Source organism: Babylonia areolata, chromosome 12 (genome assembly GCF_041734735.1).
Source record: "Babylonia areolata isolate BAREFJ2019XMU chromosome 12, ASM4173473v1, whole genome shotgun sequence".
Taxonomy (NCBI): Eukaryota; Metazoa; Mollusca; class Gastropoda; order Neogastropoda; family Buccinidae; genus Babylonia; species Babylonia areolata.
Genome location: NC_134887.1, coordinates 13,205,338 through 13,233,311, shown reverse-complemented (window position 1 = coordinate 13,233,311; position 27,974 = coordinate 13,205,338). Strand labels below are relative to the sequence as shown.

Below are 27,974 nucleotides of genomic sequence, written 5' to 3'. Positions count from 1 at the left end.
GTACAAAAAAAAAATAAAAAAAAAATTAATTAAAAAAGTTGCAGTAATAATAATCATGAATATTTTTAATATGCTCTACCTCCTTAGCACAGTGGACAAGAGCACTGATCTTGGAACACAACAATATAATGAACACAAATAATCCAGAAAAAAAAAATTACACAAAGAGGAAAGCTGAGGTTCAGATGGGGCAAAGTTTCTTTGTGTCATTAAAAAAAAAATAACAACGCCAAATTTCTTAAGCAACACATTCTCCTTGACACCCAGCACATAAAAAAACAACGAAAGGAGTCAAAAGTATGGAGAGAAAAAAATTAACAAGAAAAAGAGGGTGGGCTAAGATTGACAAGAATCAAAAGTGAAAGGATGAATCAGGATAAGGTGCATACTGCTTCATACGAACAAACTGAAACCTACACGACAACATCACGCGCGACAACATCCACGGCATACTTTTTCCTTTTCCACAGATCTTGTTGAAAAAAAACAACAAACAAACAGAAAAACCACGCTTCCTGTCAGACTACGCTTTCTTACAATCCCACGCTTTCTCTTACTTTGCGGGAAAGTGTGGGATAACGTGAAAGCCAGGGTTTGCGAGGATGTGTGGGTTACCTCCTCCTGCCCTCAAACAGTGTAGTCCAAGCAACAACATCGGCATGCAACGGACAAGAGTGGATGTGTGGGTTACCTCCTCCTGCCCCCAAACAGTGTAGTCCAAGCAACAACACGGCATGCAACGGACAAGAGAAACGAAAACTGTCTGCAGCATGCGGAAACATCCTGTGTTGGTTTTTTCTCCTCATTTCTCTTCACAAACTGATCCCAAACTTCAGCGCCTCGCCACCTTGCGTCGGAATCGCAAAGTACTCACAGATCAAATCCGTTCATACTACAATCTACTGCATCAACTCTCTCTCTCTGGGGCTAACAGGTATCACATTTCATACAAAAAAAAACCAAAAAAAACACTGACAATACAAGACCAAAACAGAAAAAAAAACTTGTTTGTTCTTTCGAGTTAATGATCTTTTGTAAACAAAACAAAACAAAGAACTAAATTGTTTACTGTTTTCTGTTAATGGTCTTATTTTTCTGCAGTTCCCATCTCTCGGTTTGTTTGTTTTTAAAATCATTTCTGAATGTATCATGTCCAGGGTGATGGGGTATGGCTAGTCTGTGTAGTCCTGTTTTTGACAGCCAGGTGTCTCCAGAGGAGGCGGTCAGCGAGGTTGTTTGTTGGGTGGTCCGTCCCCTGGCAATGAGGACGGTTAGCGGCATTCCCACACCTTCACAGTCTGGTCCACACTTCCCGTCACCACGTAGGGACTGCTCTTGTGCATGTCTGTAACAACCACGTTCAGCAGCTTGTTTTTTTGTTGTTGTTTTTTTTGTCTTTCTTTTTTTTTTCTTCCATCATCATTTTTCTCCTTTCTGTTGTCTTTTCTTCTTTTTTTTCTTTTTTTTTCCTCATGTTTTTAATCTGTCTTCTTCCCAATGGCATGTTCAAACACTTACAAGACCATGCAACATATATTACACATACATGATGGCTTCACACAAAATCATACTCCCTGAAAGAGAAGCATGGTATACATACACACACACACCCTCTCACTCTCTCTCTGTGTCTCCTTTACTCACTCAATCCCCTCCCTCTCCACAAGCTCTACACCTAAGTACAATAATATGTATGTGCACACTGAATACTACCCTCAGGATGTCCAGCAGCTTGTTGTGGGTGATGACTGGGGAGATGTCATCGTTTGTTTTCGTTGTTGGCGGGTTTGTTTGTTTCTTGTTTGTTTGTTTTTGCACCTGCAGTATTCACTGCTGATGCAACTGTCCAGGGACAGAAGCTTGTTATGGGTGAAGACTAGGGAGATGTCATCATTTGTTTTTGTTGTTGGTGGGTTTGCGTGTGAATGACTGGTGTGAAAGCGCTTAGATTTGTCTCTGCACAAGATTCAGCGCTATATAAATACCATCATTATTATTTGTTTGTTTCTTGTTTGTTTTTTATGCCTGCAGTATTCACTGCTGATGCAACTGTCCAGGTGCAGAAGCTAAGAACTGTTCAACAGTTCGTCTACCTGGGATCCATCATAAGCACCTATGAAGGATCCGAAACTAGAAATCTCATGGGCAGCATTTACTAGCAAAGACAGCATCAGCACCAGTCCAGACTGAAACCTGTGTAGGAGGACAGTAACATCCCCTCGACACACAAGATCAGACTCCTACAAGTACTGGCAGATTCCATCTTCCTGCATGCATGCAAGACATGGACCCTCACCATGGATTTGGAAAAAAAAAAAAAAAAAAAAAAAAGAATTCAAGCCATGAAAAGGAGGTGTTGTCACAAGATACTAGCATTGTACCTTTTATTTTTGTGCAGAGGTACAAGAAGTGGTGTGGCAAAAACTTTGAAAATTAACTCAACCTGCCCCACCCCCCAAAAAACAAAAATCACGACTTAATTAAAAAAAAATTTTTTAAAAGGAGAAAAAAATAAAGAAAAACAACTGTAATACAATCAAAAAATAAATAGTGTAAATTACATTTCCCCATCCCCCCCCCCCTGAACTTTCCACCAATATAACTGTCTTCACACCATACATTTCCAGCTGGGACACTTCTTAACAAAAGTACAATGATCGTTTGCCACACACTTCCCCTAGAAACCAACCTGGAGGTAAAATGGGACAAAACGATAAATCATGTTGTTAACTCAACCACTTTTAAGGAAGATTTGTTAATTCAAACGTTTTAACATCAGCATACAATGATTAACACCGCAGGTAGGTTAGTCAGTCAAGAATTTTCTTTTCTTTTCATTGCATGTAAGAAATTGTGTCATGCTGTATTATAACCACAACTTAACGAAACCAAACCTGCTAAATGCAATTTGTCAAATCCTGAACGATTGTGTAACAACCTAATGAATTTTTGCCAATCCTGAAGCAGATGAAATTTTATTGTTACAGAAATCTGGTTTAATCCATAAGACTTGCTCCCATGTATACAGAGTGGGAGTGGGAGAGAGAGAGAGAGAGAGAGAGAGAGAGAGAGAGAATGTGCATGTGTGTGTGTGCATGCACGCATGTGTGTTTGCGCGTGTGTGCATGTGTACATGCATGCACGTGTGTGCATGCACATGTGTGTCTGTGCATCCACTCAAACTGCAAGACTGGAATGACTTAACCCATCATCCCCCCCACCAATCCCCTAACACCACACACACACCTGGAAAAACTAAAAGTCACATCATCGTGTGTGCGTGTGTTTATGTAAGTTTGTGCCTGCCTATGTGTGCGTATGTGTTAAGAGTAGCTGTTAGATACACATGTATGTTAAAATGTATGTATGCAGTGTGTGTGTGTGTGTGCAGTGTGTGTGTGTGTGTGTGTGTGTGTGTGTGTGTGGTCACATTTTGGTGTGTGTATGTAACATAGATAATGTTTTATGTTAACAAAAGCGTTTTTGTAAAGCACCTTGAGCAGATTTCTGGATAGTGTGCTATATAAGTATCCATTATTATTATTATCATCATCATCATCCGGCTAAATTCAGCTCATCTATAACATTGTGTGCACACGCACGCTTTCCATCCTCTACCATGCAAAAAAGGTGATGACCACCCAGACATAGGAGGCCCTCCTACATCCACACCTCCCCCCCAACCCCACCCGCCCCCTCCTCTCCCCTCCCCCACTTACCCCCAGTTATTTTTATTGTCTTTATTGTCTTAATGTGTGCGCATGTGTGGGGGTGTGCGGGTGTGGGGCTGTTTCAGTCAGCTACTGAGAGTTAATAACTGACTTGTTTTAGTGTATTGTATGGTACATATGTTCATTTTTATGTTGGTGTCTACAACAAGCCTGTGATTGCACGCGTTAATTTCCATGTGGATTAATAAAATGTTTTTGAATTGAATTTGAATTGAATTGAATTGTTTGATCAGTGTCAGTTTCTCAAGGTGTCACTGCCCTCAGACAAAGCCTCATACACTACACATCTGCAAGGCAGATCCCTGAGAGCAGCATAACCCCATGTGCTAGTCAGGCCTTGAGTGCATGCACATGTTTGTTCATCTATCAGTTCCGATTCCTTCTACAGAATTTTGCCAGAGGAGAACATTCTCCTTGCCATGGGTTCTTTTTCAGTGTGCTGCAAACAGGCCCTCAGTTCATAGTCTCATCGGAATAACTCAACGCTCAGTCTGGTTTTCCAGTCAAACTTAGGAGAAAGGGTGAGAACGGGACTCTAACCCAGACCCTCACAGACACTGTAACGGGAGATAAGATACGTGGAGTGATGGCCTGGAGGTAACGCGTCCGCCTAGGAATCTGAGCGCGCTGGTTTGAATCACGGCTCAGCCTCCGATATTTTCTCCACCTCCACTAGACCTTGAGTGGTGGTCTGGACACTAGTCATTCGGAAAAGACTATAAACCAAGGTCCCGTGTGCAGCATGCACTTAGCGCACGTAAAAGAACCCACGGCAGCAAAAGGGTTGTTCCTGGCAAAATTCTGTAGAAAAATCCACTGCGATAGGAAAAACAAATAAAACTGCACGCAGGAAAAAATACAAAAAAATGGGTGGCGTTGTAGTGTAGAGACGCGCTCTCCCTGTGGAGAGCAGCCCGAATTTCACACAGAGAAATCTGTTGTGATAAAAAGAAATGCAAATGCAAATGCAAATAAGCGTCTTAACTATCCTGCCACCTTCCTCCCAGACATGCGAGCATCCCACCCCATCCCCCCTGTCCCCCCCCACCCCATCCCCCCTCTGTCCCCCCCCCACCCCCCCCACCAGCCCCTCCCCCCACTCACCCAGGGAGGTCACGAAGTGGCTGTGTGCCTGCAGGGTCTTGTGGTTCCGTTTGTTGGGCAGGTCCCAGACACGCAGCGTCTTGTCGTCACAGGCCGACAGCAGGTATCGGCCCCCAACATGGAACTTCAGGCCTCGTATCCAGTTGTCATGACCGATCTGGGAAACACACACCACCCGTTGATGTTACAAGGCAAGGCAAGGCAAGGCCAGGCAAGGCAAGGCAAGGCAAGGCAAGGCAAGGCAAGGCAAGGCAAGGCAAGGCAAGGCAAGGCTAAGCAAGGCAAGGCAAGGCAAGGCAAGGCAAGGCTAAGCAAGGCAAGGCTAAGCAAGGCAAGGCAAGGCAAGGCAAGGCAAGGCTAAGCAAGGCAAGGCTAGGCAAGGCTAGGCAAGGCTAGGCAAGGCAAGGCAAGGCTAGGCAAGGCAAGGCTAGGCTAGGCAAGGCAAGGCAAGGCAAGGCTAAGCAAGGCAAGGCTAGGCAAGGCAAGGCAAGGCTAGGCAAGGCAAGGCAAGGCAAGGTAAGGCAAGGCTAAGCAAGGCAAGGCAAGGCTAAGCAAGGCAAGGCAAGGCAAGGCAAGGCAAGGCTAAGCAAGGCAAGGCAAGGCAAGGCAAGGCTAAGCAAGGCAAGGCAAGGCAAGGCAAGGCTAGGCAAGGCTAAGCAAGGCAAGGCAAGGCAAGGCAAGGCTAAGCAAGGCAAGGCAAGGCAAGGCAAGGTAAGGCTAGGCAAGGCTAAGCAAGGCAAGGCTAAGCAAGGCAAGGCTAGGCAAGGCAAGGCCTGGCAAGGCCAGGCAAGGCAAGGCAAGGCAAGGCTAAGTAAGGCAAAGCAAGGCTAGGCAAGGCAAAGCAAGGCCAGGCAAGGCTAGGCAAGGCAAGGCTAAGCAAGGCAAGGCTAAGCAAGGCAAGGCAAGGCTAAGCAAGGCTAGGCAAGGCAAGGCAAGGCAAGGCAAGGCAAGGCTAAGCAAGGCAAGGCAAGGCTAGGCAAGGCAAGGCAAGGCTAGGCAAGGCAAGGCTAGGCAAGGCAAGGCAAGGCAAGGCAAGGCAAGGCAAGGCAAGGTAAGGCTAGGCAAGGCAAGAAGTTTATTTCATGTAGCCCCTGTGGCCACAGAAACATTATTCATCAACACCTCGACACACACCATGTAAACAAAAAGAGTCAATTCACAAAGTAAACGAATACAAAAGGCCCACACTAGCAAGCAGGTAAAAGACACACATTAACAATCATTTTCCATCACAACAGAACAGAATTAGATTCCCTATCAATGTACAAAGTTTGAATGAAAAGAAATATGAATAGCAGAGACAAATGCTGTAAAGTTTTCACAATATTGTTTTGTTTCTTTCAGAAAACAGTAAGTCGAATTTAAGGCCAGACTTGGCAGCTATTTTCAAAAACAGTTTATTCTGAATTCTGATTATTAGTATAGGTGGATATTGTTAGGTATCAACCAGGATCCACAAAAATGTAAAAAGAATACACTCTTCATGCACAGGTTACCATGGAAACGATTCAAAATGGCCAACACACAAACAAAATTAAAGCTCTATAACTATAAAACTATTACAGATACTTCAGTTTTCAGTTTTTCTTTTTGTTTTTGACTCATTATTACCTGAACTCACTTTCTACATTAGGATAGCCGAGTCAAAGTGAAAGTTCTTTTGTCACAGCTGTTTATTTCACAAATTCAAGAACAGAAAGTGTCATTTCTTTCTAAAAATTGCTGAACTGTTTCCATGGCAACCAGTGCATGAAGAGTGTAATTTTTTTTTGCATTTTTGTGAATCCTGGATGATACCTAACAATACCCACCTATAACAATAATCAGAATTTATAATAAAAATAGCTGCCAAGTCTGGTCTTAACTCACTCAGGACGGCAAATTTTCTCCTTTGCTTTTCCCCACAGACAGCCTATTTGTATGGGTTTGGAAAAAAATTACAAAAAATACAAAATACAGAGTAAGAAAATGAAACTTTCAGAACTGGTTTATGATGTGTTGGGCTATTACATATACAAAATCAAATTTCTCATCTTATTTTTACAGTTTTGCGATTATGTAGAAAATAATGCCAAATTTTCACCTTTTTTAAAGAAAAGAAAGAAAGAACCTGAGCATCATTAAAAATGATTTTTTTTTTAAGACAAAGAAAAAAAAACAGACAAACAAACAATAGAAAGAAAATAAAGGAGAGAAAGAACATTCAAATCTATGATTATGAAAGAAACAAAGAAATGTCAAGTCCAAACTTGCTGCTCTGCAGAATGTGCAATATTTTGGGAACACAAGGATCTTTCACCACAAAGCTCTGTTATGAAACTGAATGCTTGACTACACACACTTGTTTTGTTTTGTTTATTAAATACAGCACCACTTTTTCTTCATCAGTACTATTACACACACACGTGCGTTTTGAAATGCGGTAATGAAGCCTAATTATATGCAAACTGCATTTACTGTTATATTTTTATTTTTTGTATTCTCTAAACTTGGCACTTTGATCTGATATTCTGACCCAACAACAAGAGCAGTCATTATTATCATTTTTTGTTCAAACAGGAACTTCTTTTGCTAAGCATGAAAGTTTTATTTATTTTTGCATACGTTTTGGTGCAGAGGTGTAAAAAAAAGGGAAATTACTCTGTAATTATGCTAGGGGACTTAATTCGCTTTAAACTCATCTTTCTCATCTTATACATTACATTTTGAGATTATACAGAACACATTTTAACGATTAGATTTTTTTTTCAGTGTATCACAAGTGAGTCTTGAAGGCCTTGCCTCTCTTGTTATTTAATTGTATGGCACACACACTTGTACATTTTGTGTCTGCAAGATACGCAGTAATTTGTGTTCATCAGTATCACACACATATGTACATTTTGAAATGCAGAAATCTTTCTTCAATGGTAGAAATGCAGAATTTTTTCTTCACCGTGTTTCATGCATACTCAAAATGTGCAAGTGTGTGAGTATCATGCATACACAAAATGTACAAGTGTGTGTGTCAACACTTGTGTGTCAACACACACTTGCACATTTGGTGTATATGTGTATATGCATGATACACAGTTATTTTTCTTCATCAGTATCACATAAACTTGTACATTTTGAAGTGCAGTTGTTGTTTTTTTATTTTTTTGTCAATAAATCAAGTAAAGCAAAATAATCCAAAAAGCTGGTCACGTTTAAACCCTGCTTTAAACCTGCATAAAAGTTAATGACTAATTAAACACTGTCTCGTTTTTAAAAATAGCTCTAACCCTCATTTTTCATTAAAAAAAAAAAAGTTTAATTACATGCCTCTAGTGAAGATATACTTATTACACACACCCAAAAAATGTAATAACCCACTACATATTCTACTTTCTCTTTGTTTTTCATTGTCTTTTCTTTCTTTTCTTTTAAAAGCAAGTTAGAAAGTGAATGTATTAACAGTGTCAATACTAACCACCCTTCATTTTTTTTTAATTTTCTGTATTACATTACCACTAGTGAAGATAAACTTATTACACACACACACCAAAAAAATGTATAAACATGCTACGTTTTTTTGTTTGTCATTGCCTTTTTTCTTTTCCTAGAGAAGCAAGTTAGAAAGTGAATGTTATGAGAGTGTCTATACTAACCCCCTTAATTCTTTTTTTTAATTTGTTTTTATCACATACCACAAGCAAAGATAGACTTATTTCACACACCAAAAAAATGTACTAGCCTGCTACACATTCTACAGGGGGTTTTTTTGTTTTTCCTTCTCGTCCTTTTGTTTTTCGTTTAAAGCAAATTAGAAAGTGAGTGTTGTGAGAGTGTCAGCACGTGGAGTGATGGCCTAGAGGTAACGCGTCCGCCTAGGAAGCGAAAGAATCTGAGCGCGCTGGTTGGAATCACGGCTCAGCCGCCTCCACTAGACCTTGAGTGGTGGTCTGGACGCTAGTCATTCGGATGAAGACGATAAACCGAGGTCCCTGTGTGCAGCATGCACTTAGCGTACGTAAAAGAATCACAGGGTAAGGAAGGAAGAAACAGACCAGGGTGAAGAGGCACAGCCCGTTGCCGACGTCCCAAAACTTGATGGTCTTGTCACGCGACCCTGATGCCAGGAAAGGACCTGGCTGTTTCTTGTTCTTCAACTGCACACACATCCAGGTCTTTCATGGTCACATGCATATAAACAGGCATCTTTCATATGCACACACACACACACACACACACACACACCTGTCTTCACATGCACACAAATACATTTGTCTTTCATGTGCACAGAAACACACCTGTCTTTCATATGCACACAAACATACCTGTCTTTCATATGCGCACAAACATATTTGTCTTTTATGTGCACACAAACACATGTCTTTCAAATGCACACAAACACATTTGCCTTTCATATGCACACAAACATACCTGTCTTCCACATGTATACACACATTCGCTTTTTTTTTGTTTTTAAACCTGTATACAAACATACACTTTAAACATGCCCAAAAAAACCCACGCTTTTTACCTGCCCACAAACATACTATCTTTTAAACCTGACACATACGCTTTTAACCTGCAAACAAACACACATTCGTTTTCCAGGTACACAAATACTTGCTTTTTTTTTCCCCCCTTAAACAATAACAATAACTATTCAAATTTCCATCTACTATGATCAGATTATTGTTTGCTTCCATTCTATGAACAATCAAAGTTACATGCCCCCCCCCCCCCCCCCCCCAACCACACTCACACCCCCGGACACACAAACAGAAAAAACTACCAGACCACCCCCCTTCCCCAACAAAGACGGACCTCCATGCCAGCAGCCTCAGCGATGGCAGGTACGGACGCCTCCGGGGCCCAGGCCACGCACTCCACCACGTGTTCGTGTTCACGCAGCTCCATCTTGCACTCCTTGGTCGACACCACCCACACCCGCACAGTCTGTGGCCACAGGCGAAAAGGAGACAGTTTTTTTGTTCAGTTTCAGTTCCTGTTTCTCAAGGAGGCATCATTGCGTTTAGACAAATCTGTGTACCTTACATTACGCCACATCTCTGCTACGCAGATGTCTGACCTGCAGCGTTACCCAAAGTAAAGATTCAGGCCTGGAGTGAATGCACTGACGGACAGCAGCGTAACCCAAAATAGCAATTCAGGCCTGGAGTGCATTCATTGCCGGACAGCAGCGTAACACTAAGTAACAATTCAGGCCTGGAGTGAATGCATTGCTGGACAGCAGCATAATACTAGGTAACAATTCAGGCCTTGAGTGAATGCATCGCCTGACAGCAGCGTAACACTAAGTAACAATTCAGGCCTTGAGTGCATGCATCGCCTGAAAGCAGCGTAACCCAAAGTAACAGTTCAGGCCTGGAGTGAATGCACTGCCGGACAGCAGCGTAACCCAAAGTAACAGCTCAGGCCTGGAGTGAATGCGTTGCCGGACAGCAGCGTAACCCAAAGTAAAGATTCAGGCCTGGAGTGCATTCATTGCCGGACAGCAGCGTAACCCAAAGTAATACTTCAGGCCTGGCGTGCATGCATTGCCGGACAGCAGCGTAACACTAAATAACAGTTCAGGCCTTGAGTGAATGCACTGCCGGACAGCAGCGTAACCCAAAGTAGCAATTCAGGCCTGGAGTGAATGCATTGCCGGACAGCAGCGTAACCCAAAGTTACAATTCAGGCCTGGAGTGCGTGCATTGCCGGACAGCAGCGTAACACTAAGTAACAATTCAGGCCTGGAGTTAATGCATTGCCGGACAGCAGCGTAACCCAAAGTAACAATTCAGGCCTGGAGTGAATGCATTGCCGGACAGCAGCGTAACCCAAAGTAACAATTCAGGTCTGGAGTGCATTCATTGCCGGACAGCAGCGTAACCCAAAGTAGCAATTCAGGTCTGGAGTGCATTCATTGCCGGACAGCAGCGTAACCCAAAGTAGCAATTCAGGTCTGGAGTGCATTCATTGCCGGACAGCAGCGTAACCCAAAGTGGCAATTCAGGCCTGGAGTGAATGCATTGCCGGACAGCAGCGTAACCCAAAGTAGCAATTCAGGCCTGGAGTGCATGCATGTGTGTTTGTGTACCTGTCAGAGCGGATTATTTCCACAGAATTTTGCCAGAAGACACTTTTGTTGCCGTGGGTTTGTTTTGTTTTTTTTTGTTTGTTTTTTTTCAGTACACCAAAAGAGTGCTGCACACGGGACCTCAGTTTATAGTCTCATTCGAATGACTTGACACTTAGTTTGATTTTCCAGTCTATTCTATTACCCTAAGTCGCTTTGCCTCTTTGGAGGAAGATGGCAGAATGGTTAAGACCCTAATCTGCCAATATAGTGTTCCCAAGGATCTGGGCTCGAATCCCAGTCTTGCAAATTTTCCCAAGTCTGACTGGGAAATCAAACTGAGCATCTGGTCATACTCATGAGACGATAATCCAAGGTCCCTGTGTGCAGCACACACTTGGCGCACTGTAAAAAAAAAATTTTTTTTTTAAAAATCGCAAACGTGTTGTCCTATCACAAAATTCTGTTGAAGAAATCTACTCTGATGGGTACACATATATATGTAATCAATTTCAAGGCCTGACTAAGTGCACTGGGCTATGCTGCTGGTCAGGCATCTGTCCAGCAAATGGGTGGCGAATATGGATTTGTCGTCCGAATGCAGTGATGCCTCCATGAGAAGCTGAAACTGAAAAACCAAAACTGTCACAAAAGACTTCTTCACTGTGTGAAATTTTGGCTGTTCTTTAGAACTGCATTTGTGGGCTGTAGTTCCCATGTTCATTCAATCATACTTATATAAAATACAAACTGGTGGGCTTTTATACTGATGACTGTTTTTATCCCACCATGATGGGCGCAATAGCTGAGTGGTTAAAGCGTTGGACTTTCAATCTGAGGGTCCCGGGTTCGAATCACGGTGACGGCGCCTGGTGGGTAAAAGGTGGAGATTTTTACAATCTCCCAGGTCAACATATGTGCAGACCTGCTAGTGCCTGAACCCTCTTCGTGTGTATATGCAAGCAGAAGATCAAATACGCATGTTAAAGATCCTGTAATCCATGTCAGCGTTCGGTGGGTTATGGAAACAAGAACATACCCAGCATGCACACCCCCGAAAACGGAGTATGGCTGCCTACATGGCAGGGTAAAAACGGTCATACACGTAAAAGCCCACTCATGTGTATACGAGTGAACGCAGAAGAAGAAGAAGGCTGCTCTCCCCTGGCAGAGCGTGTCACGAGCAAGCGCAATTCCACACATTTCATAAAAATCTTTTTTATTATTAGCTGTCCACCTTTTTCTGCTTTCAAGGGATGCAGTTCCCACATTCGCTCGAATACATGTATGAGTGGCTTTTTACGAGCATGACCACTTTCACCCCACCATGTAGGCAACCATACTCCGTTTTCAGGGGGCTGTACAGGCTGGGCATGTTTTATTGTTTCCATAATCCACTGAACAAAGAGATGGATGGAATCTTTAACCCCTTGACTGCCAGGAGAGAGAGAGAAAAAAAGGAGCAGAAAGTAGCCATAAATCAATACCCAAACCAATCAGCTGAAAAAAAAAAAAACAGTCATACCACTGCAGATCAAATGTGTAAATTTTCAACCTCCCAGGGTTATTTCAGTGTAAATAAGTACTGCATCCTACGGCAGTCAAGGGGTTAATGTGAAAATATTATCTTTGCATGCGTCTACACACAAAGAGGGATCAGGCAGTGGCAGGTTTGCACATCTGTTGCCTTGAAAAAATCTCCACCCTTAACCCATCACGTACCATGACCAGGATTTGAACCTATCCTGCTGTCATTATCACCGTGAAAGAACACCGCAAAAAGTATCTGCTGTTCACAGTGTGCGTTTAATACCAGTAATGCTTTTTGTCTTCAGAGCCTGTGTGTGTGTGTGTGTGTGTGTGTGTGTGTGTGCGCGCGCGCACATGTGTGTTGTGTGCGCGCGCGCGCATGTGTGTGTGTGTGTGTGTAAGCGCGCACGCATACACACAACAGAGTTTGTGCAGTCCGTTGTGAGTGCTTGAATGTGGGAAGGGTTCTTCAGCGGTTTATGCCTGACTGACTTGTTATTTCAGACTGCCATGTGATGTTCCAAAGCATCATGTAAACGGATTATTATCATTATTATTATTATTATTATCTTATCATTATCATAATACTATGTCCAGGTACCTGATCGTTGGAGCAGGTAGCCAGTAAAGAGCCATCCTGATTCACCCTCACCATCCGCACCCACTCTCTGTGACCGGAGAATGTCTTCACACAGTAACTGAAAACAGAAAAACACCCAAACATAACCTTTCCCTTCCTTTCACATTCTCTTGATTCACACATTTTTTCATGAAGACAACTGCAAGGAAAAGCACCAGCACAGTCAATCAAAAGATATATGTATGATAATAATAATAATAGAATGATCTTCAAAAAAACTTTTGAGTTATGGCCTAGAGGTAGTGCGTCCGCCTGGGAAGCAAGAGAATCTGAGCGTGCTGGTTCGAATCACAGTTCAGCCGCCGATATTTTCTCCCCCTCCACTAGACCTTGAGTGGTGGTCTGGACGTTAGTCATTCGGATGAGACGATAAACCGCGGTCCCGTGTGCAGCATGCACTTAGCGCACGTAAAAGAACCCACGGCAACAAAAAGGCTGTTCCTGGCAAAATTCTGTAGAAAAATCCACTTCGATAGGAAAAACAAATAAAACTGCACGCAGGAAAAATTACAAAAAAATGGGTGGCACTGTAGTATAGCGAAGCGCTCTCCCTGGGGAGAGCAGCCCAAATTTCACACAGAGAAATCTGTTGTGATAAAAAGAAATACAAATACAAATACAAAAATTCTCTTGATTCACACATCTTCCACAAAACACTTGCAAGGAAATGCACCACTCGCTTTGAAATAAGTTTTCCATGTTTGTTCTTTCCCCTGAATTAAGACTAAATTATAGTGTGAACTGAAAAACAGAAAAGAAGCACACTGCCGCACAAACATAAATTTTCTAGCCTATATCCCAATTTGTCATATTCTGAAGTAAAAAGTAATTAAATTTTTTTTTTTTTTAAGTGTGCTTTTCACTGGACAAATATCTTTGTTGAAGGTGTGAGACATCAGATTTCCTCGCATTTCATTTTTCTTGAATGTATTTGGTTATCACCATATTTTCATTTGGTTCCTACTCTCATCGCATACAAGCCTGCCTGCATGTGTATGTGTGTATGTGTGTGTGCACACGCAAAACTGAAAGCCTGACTGATAGAAACAGGAAACGAATGATGAGCACTTAAAAGGCAACTCTCAAGTCAACTCTACCCAGGTAGGCAGCTTGTTGGGCAAATGACTCTATGTATGTAAAGCCTAGAGCTTGGTCTCTGAACACAGGTGTTTTATAGTGTAAATAGAAATGTGTATAAATGTAGCAAGATATCATATATATATATATATATATTTTTTTTTTTTTGGTATTTTTATTATTGTATTATTATTATTATTATTATTGTTGTTGTTGTTGTTGTTGTTTTTGTATTTATATATATATTTTTTTAAATTTTATTTATATATATATAAAAATTAATAATTACTTTTTTTTTGGGGGGGATGGGGGCGGTCATTGTTTCTGATTTTAATAAGTAATTAAACTAATATCCACATCAATCAAAAGCTTTGCTGAATGACGACTCTGCATCAGACGCAAAACCAACAAGGATTGGCGCTATACAATATCCACATCGGTCAAAAGTTTTGTTGAATGACAACTATGGATCAGACGCAAAACCAACAAGGATGGGCGCTATTTCAGTAAATATCCACATCGGTCAAAAGTTTTGCTGAATGACGACTCTGGATCAGACGCAAAGCCAACAAGGATGGGCGCTAATTTAAGTAAATATCCACATCAGTCAAAAGTTTTGTTGAATGACGACTCTGGATCAGACACAAAACCAACAAGGATAGGCGCTATTTTACTAAACATCATTATCAATCAAAAGCTTTGCTGAATGACCAACAAGGATTGGCGCTATATAAGTAAATATCCACATCAATCAAAAGTTTTGTTGAATGACAACTCTGGACCAGCCACAAGCCCAACGAAGGAAGGACATACAACCCCTGCACTGAAGGAACATACCCTGTGGCCACCTCCCACATCTTGATGGTTTTGTCTCTTGACGCCGACACCACAAAGTCTCCATTGGGCATGAAGGCAATACTGGACACGTTGTGGTCATGGCCTGTATCAACACACACATTAACATAGCAATAATGATAACAGTTCTAGTAATAACAATGTCAATAATATTGTGCATTTATACAGTGCTTGCCCTGTGGCTCTAAGCATGTTTTAACACAGCAATAGCCGAGCGGTTAAAGCGTTGGACTTTCAATCTGAGAATCCTGGGTTCGAATCTCGGTTGGTAAAGGGTGGAGATTTTTCCGATCTCCCTGGTCAACATATGTGCAGACCTGCTTATGCCTGAACCCCCTTCGTGTGTATACACACAAAGATCAAATTTGCTTGTTAAAGACCCTATTAATCCATGTCAGCGTTCGGTGGGTTATGTAAACATGAGTATACCCAGCATGCACACCCCCTAAAATGGAGTATGGCTGCCTACATGGCAGCTAAATAAACAAAACTGTCATACATGTAAAATGTTACATATCTGTATGAGTGTGTATATGTGCATGCCTGAAATGTGATTGCATGACACAGGAAACAAACAATGAGCACCCAATGGCAGCCATCAGTTGGCTCTACCCAGGTAGGTAGCCTGTTGTGTAAATAACCCCTTGTTTGTAAAGCGCTTAGAGCTTGGTCTCTGACAGAGGATAGGCACTAAAAAGTATCCATATCATTCTTTCATTCATGTGGCATGAACAAGGTAAAGGAGCATGAAAAACACTTAACTTAATTGAGCCTTGTGCCGAAGCATTACTCTGGAGTCAAAATTTGTCTCATTAGAACAGTTTTCATGTTCCTGTATACATACGCATAAACGGCAAAAAAAGGGCTTACGATTGCGACTGCACCATAATTTTAGCTCGATTGGCCAAAAGAGCTAAGTAAATTTGTGACCTGATACAAGTCTTCATCAGATACAAAACATGAGTGTCAAAGAATTGATAGAGAGACAGAAATATGAAAAAAACTTAGCCGTATGAAGAGCGCAGGATCAGGAGTCAAGATGGCTACCGGAAAAAGAGGAAGCTAGTCAGGGATACAGAGGGGAGGTAACCTACTTCCGGGAGATTATCGGCCGTAGCTACTTTCGTTTTCTCCGCATAGGCGGATAGTAGTTTGCACAGGACAGGAATCGGACTCCCTGCCGGAGTCTGCACTAGTGGGTCACGGTAAAGTATGTGTAGTGAAAAGGGAACTAACTTCCACAGTTTTTTTTTTCCAGATGTAACAGTATATTTTCTTAGTTTCTTTCCCCCCGTCAACACAGCAATGAATGAAGCCTGCACGGGCTGTAAACTCCCCAGGGTTGAATGGGTTAAGAAACAAATTTGCTGGAAATACTTTTTTGAAATGGTGTAGCATTTCTATAAAAAAAAATAAAATTTTAAACCCACCACACACATACCTCTCCCACCTCCCACTCCTCTTCCTCACATACGCACACGCACAAACACATGCAAGTGTGAGAAATACTGCAGTATGTACATGTCACCTTCCACTTGCTGAACATCGTAAAACACTTCTCAACAGGTTATCTCCAATATAGGCTTTTTTTTTTTGCTTTTTTTTTTTCTTGCTGCCCCATCATCTGCACTGTTTCAGTGGCATTACTTCCACGCCGCTCATTTCAAGTCCCCCCCATACACAGCCACACCCAAGTTCATCTGTCGCAGTCCTAGTGTCGACAGGGTACCATCGATATTAGGTTGCCAGGGGGCCACACACCAGACGAGACCCTGCACTGTTGCTGAGTCACTTCGGTGGTGTTCAGTAGTAACATACTTAGAACACCATCTACTAAGCCCCCTACTGATGACAATAATGGCTTAGTCGGAAATGTAGCAAATTTGACTAATGTTATGTTTCATATAGGCAAGTTTGACAAACACTGTTATGAATATAATATATAGTTTCTGTTATAGCAGGTTTAAAAAAAAAAACAACTGTTTTTTTTACTTTGGTAGGACAGGCACTCACCATACATTGTCTTCAGACACTCGAAGCCTTGGAAGTCCCACAGTTTGATGGTCATGTCTGCTGAGCAGGAGGCTGAAAAATGAGAAGAAAAGGGGGGTTAAAAGGAAAATACAAACCAATGATTTTTGAAAGCACATGTCAGACGTCACAAGAAATAAATGTCAACTAAAAAAACCCAAAGATTTAGAAATCAAAAGTCAATCAAAGCTAAGTTCATATAATTTTCAATTTCTTAAGTTATGAAACATAACCAAATCTTAAAAAAACAAAAAAACTTAGAATAAAATACAGTAAAAGTCAGGTGTTACATAATTAACTAAACAGTGGAGTTGAAAGGACATGGATCAAAACAAGAGTGTAAAGTTCTTGATGATGGGTATTCCCAAGCTCTAGTTTAATTCAGGGAAGGCATTTATTTATTTATTTATTTATTATTATTATTATCATTTATTATCATCACTAACTTTTTTTTCTTTTCATATTATAATTATTATTTATTTACTTATCTATTTATGTATTTATTTACTTATTTATGTACGCTTATCTATTATTTATTCACCTTTTTTTTTTCTTCAAGGCCTGACTAAGCGCATTGGGCTATGCCGCTGGTCAGGCATCTGCTTGGCAGATGTGGTGTAGCGTATATGGATTTGTCCAAACGCAGTGACGCCTCCTTGAGCTACTGAAACTGAAACTGAAACTCAGGGAAGGCAGCCATCAGTTTACCGCCCCAGTTCTGTCTCCCCCCATTTCTATCTCATCAACCTCCACATCCCCCCATTCATCACAATTCCAACCCCCCCTCCCACCCACCCCCCACCCCAAACCCCCTAAAAACTGAATGGTACCTTAAATTAACTGGCATTAAATTCCTCAACTACGCAAAACCACCACATTCTTACACAGAGCTGTATTCACTAAAAATATTCTCTTTTCTGTTTTTGTACTACTCTCTTTGTCACAACAGATTTCTCTGTGTGAAATTCGGGCTACTCTTCCCCCAAAGAGAGCGCTTCGCTACACTGAGAACTCCACCCTTTTTTCTCCCTGCAGATTTATTTGTTTTCCTGTCAAAGTGGATTTTTCTACATAATTTTGCCAAGGACAACCCTTTTGTTGCTGTGGGTTCTTTGACGTGCGCTAAATGCATGCTGCACATGTGACCTTGGTTTATCGTCTCATCCAAATGACTAATATTCTGGCTTTTTATCTAATTTTTAATAACTTTTTCTCTTTTTTTTTTTGACAACAGTGTCCACAAACAGACCAGACCTACCTAACAGCTTGCCATTGGTGTCAAAGGCCACATCCTGCACAGAGTCTGTGTGACCTTTCAACGTCCTCTCGTAATCCCCAGTCTCGTAATCCCACACCTGCATGCAACAGTTAAACAGTCCAACCGCTTGTGAGGACAACAAACAAAACAAAAACAACAACAACAACAACAACAAACACACACACACACAAGATTAAAAACACAAACAAAAACCATCAAACCGAACAAGTTGGCATTCAGAGTTCTGTCTTTAATCAGCTAGGGAAATAAAATCTTAAGACATAAAAAGAAGAAAAAAAAAGAAAAGGTTGAAATATAGTGAAAATTTGTTCTGCCACTGTGTAAGTGCAATATTTCAAAGTCTGTGAACATTAAAGAATGCAAATGAATGAAGAACCAGACTCAGGTTTAAGCAGACAGCTAAACTGCATTTTACAGAGGCTACATTTAACACATTCATGACACTTTTTTTTCCCAATGTTTAAGCTTTTTTCTAAAGCACCAAGACATTTTTCAGGCAAGCTGATTGACATGTCTTGTCAGTTGTTGAGGCATCTGCTTGGCAGATGTGGTGTAGCGTATATGGATTTGTCCGAACGCAGTGACGCCTCCTTGAGCTACTGAAACTGAAACTGAAACTGACAGATTCATGAAGAGTTCAAAGGGATACCAATCCTGTAATCAGTTCATAAAATTTCATGCCTGATTATGTCTCACACAGAAACCAATCCAGTGATCAGTTCATAAAAGATCATGCATGATTATGTCTCACACAGAAACCAATCCTGTGATCAGTTCATAAAAGATCATGCATGATTATGTCTCACACAGAAACCAATCCTGTGATCAGTTTATAAAAGATCATGCACGATTATGTCTCACACAGAAACCAATCCTGTGATCAGTTCATAAAAGATCATGCATGATTATGTCTCACACAGAAACCAATCCTGTGATCAGTTTATAAAAGATCATGCATGATTATGTCTCACACAGAAACCAATCCAGTCATCAGTTCATAAAAGATCATGCATGATTATGTCTCACACAGAAACCAATCCTGTGATCAGTTCTTACAAGTTCATGCTTTATTATGTTTCATACAGAAACCATTCAAACGATTAGCTCAGAAAAGCTAATGCGTCAAGTCTCTCAATATCATACAGATACCACTATTAACATCACCGATAGCTCCCCAAAGATGAAAAAAGACAATTCTAAATAGAGGAAACGAACACTTGATAGAAGCAGCAGATAATCTTTGAAATTTTTAAACACACGTGTGTGTGCATGTGTGTTTATGTGCGTTTGTGCATGTGCATGTACACATCTCTGTGTGCGTGTGTGTGACTGCCTGTGTGCATACATGTGTGTGTGTGTGTGTGTACACACATCTATTCTGAAAATGTTGTTGTGTTTGAGGGCATGCAATTCTTACACTTCCTGTAAGGAAATATATAACTTTCACTCGGGGTGAGACTGAGACTAACTGTTTCAGTCTGAAATCACTGTGTCACCTCCACCATTACATATAAAACTTTAAAATTTGCCTCTTTCCAAATCTTTCCTTCAGTCCAGTCTCATTTCAGGCTACAGTCTGAAGAAACTCATGCCCTGTAAATGAAAATGCAAACCATACTGAAAGAAAAAAACAACACAGAAAAAACCCTTTTCACATGGAAGAGGCAGAAAACAAAAAAACTGCAAACAAACGCCATGACTGAGAAACCCTTTTCACCTAAAACTAAAAGAGACAAGGGAAACACAATTTCCATACGAAAACAAAACCCACAAATGACAAGACAAACTACTGACATCCTGACATCCATGCATGACCAATGACCCCCCCACAAGGTATGACCCCTGACCCCTCAAGGGCATGACACTGACCCCCCCCCCCAATGCCTGACCCCTCAAGGACATGACCCCTTGACCCCCCTCCTCCCGGCATGACCCCTTGACCCCTTCATGACCCTGACCTTGATGGTGGCATCCTCGCTGCAGGACACCATGAGGGAGAACACTGGGTGCAGGAGGACGCGGGTGATGGGCATGCGGTGGCCGCTCAGCGAGTAACGCTCAGGGGGCCTGGGGATCCACTCCGAGGGGGCGCGGCGGTCGCGTGTGGGGGCCCCAGAGTTCACCTCCTTCTCCGCCTCCGTCAGCTTGGCCTCCAGGTCCATCACCTGAGCGATCCCCACAGACGTTAGAGTTGCTGTTGTTGTATTGTGTCTGTACTGTGCTGTGTTGTGTTTTACTGGGTTTGTTGTTATACTGTGTTGTGTTGTGCTGTACTGTGTTGTGCTGAACTGTGTTGTGTTACACTGTGCTGGGTTGCATTGTGTTGTGTTGTTGTACTGTATTGTGTTGTGCTGTACTGGCTTGTGTTGTGATGTGTTGTTGTACTGTGTTGCTTTGTACTGTGTTGTACTGTGTTGCGGCATGGTGTATTATGCTGTATTGTGTTGTGCTGTGCTGTATTGTGTTGTGTTGTATAATATTGTATTGTGTTGTGTTACACTGTGTTATGCTGTATTATGATGTACTGTGTTATGTTGTGTTGTATTATGTTGCATTATACTGTGTTGTACTCTGTTGTGTTGTATTATGTTATACTGTGTTGTGTTGGATTAATCTGAACTGTGTTGTATTGTGTTGTGTTGTACTATGTTATAAAAATACTGTTGAGATGTACTGTGTTGCGTTGTATTATGATGTACTGTGTTAAGTTGTGCTGTGTTGTGTTGTATTATGTTGTACTGTGTTGTGTTGTATCATGTTGTACTGTGATGTGTTGTGTTGTACTTGTTGTACTGTGCTGTGTTGTGCTGTGTTGTGTTGTATCATGTTGTACTGTGATGTGTTGTGTTGTACTTGTTGTACTGTGCTGTGTTGTGCTGTGTTGTGTTGTATCATGTTGTACTGTGATGTGTTGTGTTGTACTTGTTGTACTGTGCTGTGTTGTGCTGTGTTGTGTTGTATTATGTTGTACTGTGTTGTGTTGTATCATGTTGTACTGTGATGTGTTGTGCCGTGCTGTTTTGTATTCTGTAGCACTGTATTGTGTTATCATGTCTTTCATCCTATATCATATCATATCAAATAGTATTGCAGTTTCTCAAGGAGGCGTCATTTCTCTGTGGTAAATTCAGGCTGCTCTCCAAGCACCACCCAAATTATTTTCTTTCTTTCTGTCTGATGGCGCATTTGTTTCACTATCACAGTGGATTTTTCAACAGAAAACCCTGGGTTCTTTTACATCCACCCATGCTGAACACAGGATCCAGGTTTTTATCATCTTATAATATGAATGATGAATGTCGTCCATGAAAGTTATCTCATGGGATAATTCTTTTTTTTTTTTCTTTTTCTTTTTGTTTGTTTGTTTGTTATTATTTTAAACGTATGTTTGGGGGGGGGGGGGGGGGGGGGGGCGAGGGGGGGAGTTATCATACAAAAAAAAAAGCCACCTTTCTCCTTTGTCCCTCAGTCTGTCTCTTTCTCTGCCATTCCCACCACACAGACATCCTATTTCATTCCATACCAAGATGTATCTACTCTATGTTTGTATATCTTTATCTATATCAAAAGTATTCATACTTCTAAATTACTATTTTGTTACTGAGTATTTAGTATCATGAATCTTAACTCCTTTTTTTTTTCTAAAATACATGCTAACCTTTACAAAATCTATAACATGCACTAAGAAGTATACAAATGCTTTAATAATAATATTTAAGATATAATTATATAAAAAATAAAGTCCCAGTAACATTATAAAAGTATCTGCAATGGTATCATAACGAAGTTTTCAACCGAAGAACATAGCAAAAGCACAACTCCTTCAATCTAACAGATCTGTACAAGCGAAGCCAATTTCAATGTTTCATTTTACCCTCTTCTGAAGACGTATGACTGATGTCCATTTCTTTTCCAGCAGGCCACTGTATTTCTTCTCCACCTCATCTGACTGAAACAGCAACAGAAATAAATCTACAATTATCACTGTAAGCTAAACAAAATTTTCTATAACTCTTTCCTAAATGTATCGCTCTTTGAGACTGTTAATTATTGCCACTGTTGCAAGACACATAACTGGCATTTTTAGAGACAGAAATTAAATCATGCATGCAAGCACAATAACATGTGTAACTGCACACTCATTCCATATAATGTACAAACACAGATCTATGCAACAGACATGTTTGCTAGCATCTAAAATCAACTGCAGATATAGGCATGCATACACACTTTCTCTCTCAGTAAACTTGAAAATGGCATATCATATTAACAATTTCTTCAAAGATGGCATGTCATACTCACAATCTATTCAAAGATGGCATATTTCATTAACAATTTCTTCAAAGTTAATTTTTCTTTCAACACCTGATCCCCTGTCTCTTGAAGCATTGGTACGTGTGTGTTTTGTATGAGATGTGTGTGCATTCTGAGTCTTGTGTGTCTTTATCTTGTGAAGCTGATACTGTTGCTGATGAAGGCTCCCTCTTACCAAGGCTGCTTCCTTCTGAAAGTGTTCAAGAGCTGTGAGGAAGCCATTAGCGCCAAGGTAATCAGCGATTGCCTTGTTTCTGAAAACACACATATCAGTTCACATCAGTATTGTATTGTATTGTATTGTACTGCATTGCATTGTCATTGTACTGTATTGTACTGTGTCATAACATATTGTATTGCATCATACCGTATCGTATCGTAACGTATAGTATTGTATTGTATTGTCACAACAGATTACTCTACAAGTGTGAAATTCTGGTTGCTCTACCCAGGGAGAGTGTGCCACTACAGTGCAGTGCCATCACATACCCCAACGCCTCCCACGCAACAACCAGCCCCATTTTTTCTTTTTCTTTTCTTTTTAGATACCTGCTGGTGTATTTGTTTTCCTATCAAAAGTAGTTTTTTCTGCAGAATTTTGCCAGGGACAACCTTTTTATTGCCATGGGTTCTTTTACATGCGCTAAGTGCATGTACACACAGGATCTCATGTTCATCATCTCATCAAAATGACTAGCATCCAGACCACCACTGAAGGTCTAGTGGAGGAAGAGAGAAAAAAAAAACTAGCAGGTGTGGGATTCAATCCCCTGGCCTCAGATTCTATTGCTTTTCAGGTGGATGCATTACCACTTGGCCACCACTCCACATCTATATTCACACTCGTTACCATGCTGAGGATTTCTTCCCACCCTGCCCCTTCTTTCTGAACTACCACAATGTGAACTGAATTCATCCTTTTTAACCCTTTAAGTTAACCGCCAGTCAATTTAGAGTGCAACACTCCCTGGCAACAGAAGCCCTGAAAAGATGGTGTCTAAGAATAGTTGGGGATTCCCCTGTAACGTGTACAAAACATGGCCTATCCTAGATTCCTACCGCTGAAAATGAAACCAGTAGGTTCAAGGATAACCAACTCATGATCTGATCACATTTCATTAACACCAGTGCTCTACCTGGTTAGAGTAGAAATGCGACATTGGTGGTGAATGGGTTAATATGATGGCAAAAATCAAAAGTGGTAGACAGACAACAACAAATGAGAGATACTATAACATTGACAAAATAATGAAAAAAAGGAAAGCATAGAAATTATATATAAACTACAGCTCACAGCATTTTCATAAGTCAACAAATGGTTCAGGAAAAAATATTAATTAACAAAAATCATTATGTTAATAACAGTATTTTGAAATTAAAATGCAATCATATCATTTTGAAATTAAAATGCCATGATATCATATCATGCTGAATTACTCTCTTAGTTACAGTGTGTTAAGCAAGTCGATGCTATCAAATACTTTCCCAATGTTTTTGATTAGACATAATTTTTTATGATATATCCACCAGGACATCTGTGAGCGTCACACACACACACACACACACAGAGAGAGAGAGTCTGAAAACATTATTCCCGCATTTCAGCCAACAGAACAGCTCATGCTTTTGTCCAATTGTACTTTCATCAATGTATATAAATATGTACATCACTTTTCCCCCTAAAAATAATTAAATCCTCCACAAACTGTCAACAGGTAACAAACCCGTAGAATAAAGTGTACGATCCACCCTATTCAGTGTTTTGGTGAAAGGACCAAGTGAGTCATCAGCTTATTCCACAAAGAAAGATGAAACTACCGCATTACCAGTGTCACACAACCCAAAGGCTGTTTTTCTAACAGCCATTCATGCATACATTAACTCAGTAACTGCATCTGTCATCACACACTAACCGAAGTGGAAGAAAACAAACACCTGTGCTTCTAACACAATAGACAGAAAATCAATAACCATAACTCCATGAACCGCTATTTCCCCCATCAGATCACGACTGCAGTTCCCTCTATCGTCTCTGCACACACTTCCCAAAGTACAACAGCGTTTTCTTTTGTTTTGATTTTTGTTGTTGTTGTTCTTGGGTTTATTTTTTGTTGTTGTTTTGTGTTGTTGTTGTTGTTGTTTTCATTTCTTTCTTTAGAACTGCATTTGTGGGCTGTAGTTCCCATGTTTATTCAATCATACTTATATAAAATACAAACTGGTGGGCTTTTATACTGATGACTGTTTTTTATCCCACCATATACTTGGTTTTCAAGGTGACTGGTCCTGAATTTGGTAAGTTTTAAAATTTAAACACAGTACTCAATATTACGATAAATTTCTAAGCACTGGGGATGATTGGATGTGGACAGTATGAAGATGCCCTGTTCAAGAGACAAAAATGGGGTGTAAATATTGCCTTTGTTACCTAAAGGTCCTTTTTTGAAGATAAAAAAATTGTTACTCACTGACATTTTGTGTGTTACACACTTCTATTTTACAAGTTTTATCTACAACAAGGAAAGACACAGATCAATCACTGTATCAGTAGTGCAACAAATATCACTTATGCTTTCAAAGCAACAACAAAGGGTTCTCAAAAGAAGATGAGGATCATAAGTGCTCAAAAACATATCAATATAGACAGTATCCACTGCATGCAGTAGGTTTCCTTTTAATGATACAACAAATGATATTCAGAGAATGTAAACAATGTTACTTCATGCCAAAACTTGAGTTTTAGCATAAGGGTGCTTGGATATTTTGCTTGCAAACCATTGGATTGTTAACTTTAGAACTTAAAAAAAAATCACAAACACAAACTGAGAAATGCAGGAATGTCAGAATCAATGATAGCATACATCTGAATGAAATGATGTGTACATAACAGTCTAATTATTGACTTAACTAATGACATTAAATATAATACACACATTAATTTTGGTCATTTTGCAACCATTGGATTGTTAACTTTAGAACTTAAAAAAATCACAAACACAAACTGAGAAATGCAGGAATGTCAGAATCAATGATAGCATACAACTAAATGTAATGATGTGTACATAACAGTCTAATTATTGACTTAACTAATGACATTAAATATAATACATTAATTTTGGTCATTTTGCTAACATATAAAAAATAAAAAAGCAAATTAGCAAAAGATTTTTTTTTTAAGGGAAAAAAAAGTATCTTAAAAAAACCCAACAACTCACAGTTCTTCTTTCTGTCGCTGTGAGAGTACCATGCTGTTTGATACCAACGTAGTCTGATGGAAAGCAAAATGCTGAGGAAACAACTAGTTGCAGTTCACTAGTTGTGATGGAAACAAGAATACTTTGTACGATAATTGTGTTCTTCAGAAAGTCAGTCACAATGATGCCATCTTCAACCTGTGACAGAAAAACAAAAGATATAATAATGTCCATAATGTGAATGAAAATCAAACTCACAAATTGTCATACAAGTATTGTCATAAAAGAAGAATGAAGTAAAAATGGATTTTCTACCAGTACCATTAAAATTATTACCATTTCTCTGTTCTTTACATTTGTTGTTGTTTCTTCTTGTTACACATGGACTGTTTCTTCAATCATGAATTCATGTACAAATTATAAAGGAATGAAAACTGAAGTGAAATATTTTATTTCATTTTGCATATACTAAAGTTGCAAGCAAAATTAAACACCTCTGGCCTTGCTATTAATGTAAAAACATACCATTATAATATAAACACACACAGACACAGACACACATACACACAGATATGCACACACTGTTTTGCACCCATGCACAGAGGAAATCACCATTTTCCACACTGGCTTAATTGTCAGTATAAATTTATACAACATTTTCAGCATTGGACTGACATGTATTTCTTTCTAAACATGTAGTGTATGAACTCTGGAGGACTTAGTGTGTATGCAAGTGTGTGTTGGTGCAAATCAGTTATCAGTTTTGGAGTATCATGAATCCATGTATATGTGCAGCACTGAATGTGTGTGTGTGTGTGTGTGTGTGTGTGTGTGTGTGTGTGTGAGTGTGTGTGTGTGTAAGAATGTTTGTTTCAGAAAAACTAATTCATATTATGTATGTGCAGCACTGTGTGTGTGTGTGTGTGTGTGTGTGTGTGTGTGTGTGTGCATGTGTTTTGTGCATGTGTTTTGTGCATGTGTGTGTGTGTGTGTGTGTGTGTGTGTGTGTGTGTGAAGTACTCTGTGTGTGTGTGTGTGTGTGTGTGTGTGTGTGTGTGTATGTTTGCCTCCAATGTGTTTCACGTATTAACACAGGGGAGTAAGGCATCAATAGATTTGAACATGTATGTAGTGAACCTGGACGCTGGACAAATTTTAACTCTGAACACTTGATTAAACCATCAAGGAAGTCTGATAATATGATTAACAACTAAACTATTGATCACTTTGTAATGAATTCAAATTCAAACATGGACAAACAAGTCTAATATTAACTAAAAAAAAATAAAAAAAAAATAAAAAAAGGAGAAGCAGAGTAGTAACAGTCACACAAAAATAACATAGGAAGGCTTGGTCTGCAAGTTCGTCAGTCACAATGCTTCCTAAAAAATAATAAATAAATAAATAAAATGACACAGACACACACATGTGTACTTGGGAAATTCCCCCCCCCCCCCCCCACCCCCACCCCCGCCCGCCCGCCATGGTCATCTGGAACCGCCACTTGCCACCATCGATTTAGCAGGGAATTTGGTAACCAAATTATTCATGAAAGCAAATTCAGACAAGGGTTAATTCTCCACAGTCAAACTAGAAGAGTTCAATCTTCTCATATAAGACAGATATGCATGCCGTAGTGATTCACTAACTCTTTGTCACTACAGTGCCAGTCCATCTCTCCATGACTCCACCCTGTCCAGACATAAATTTTAACCGATGAGTACAGTAAGTATCGATAGTCTCAGACTCGATCAATAAACAGAACGAGAACAACAGCATCACGAGTTGCGACCAGAGATCTACAGCAATATTTCATTGGAAGAATACCGAAAACAGTTCAACGGAACCATCAAGCCAGAACCAGAAATGCCGTTTCCATTACGTAAGCCTCAGCATCAACATGATGTTAACCCTCAAATTACCAATGATAATTTTTGCATGACACGACTGCCATGCGAAAAGCTCAAGACGAAACAGAAAGCCGTCACATCCAGGTTCGTTTCAGAACAACGACAAAGAACAGAATGATTACAGTTATGTAGCAGAATACCAAACTCACCTGTCAGAATAATCTGTGTTATAATAACACGATCGGAGGCCCCTTTCTGGAAATAAAATCACACAGGCACACCACTCCTGTCTGTCTGAGGCCGTCTGCTTATTTCCT

The 27,974-nt window shown here is 40.3% G+C and overlaps 1 protein-coding gene across 1 annotated transcript; it reads right to left on the bottom strand.

The window, feature by feature from the left end:
* Nucleotides 1-25: 25 nt before the first annotated feature.
* Nucleotides 26-27,967, bottom strand: LOC143288068 (lissencephaly-1 homolog B-like). Its single transcript, XM_076596338.1, has 13 exons — nt 27,867-27,967; nt 25,829-26,005; nt 22,789-22,867; nt 22,174-22,248; nt 20,258-20,464; nt 18,279-18,375; nt 17,003-17,074; nt 14,972-15,074; nt 13,019-13,115; nt 9,630-9,761; nt 8,864-8,965; nt 4,836-4,992; nt 26-1,345 (listed from the first exon to the last, which is right to left on the bottom strand). Exons 2-13 carry the CDS (start codon nt 25,858-25,860, stop codon nt 1,272-1,274), a joined length of 1,227 nt encoding a protein of 408 aa, XP_076452453.1. The 5' UTR covers nt 25,861-26,005; nt 27,867-27,967; the 3' UTR covers nt 26-1,271.
* Nucleotides 27,968-27,974: the final 7 nt, after the last annotated feature.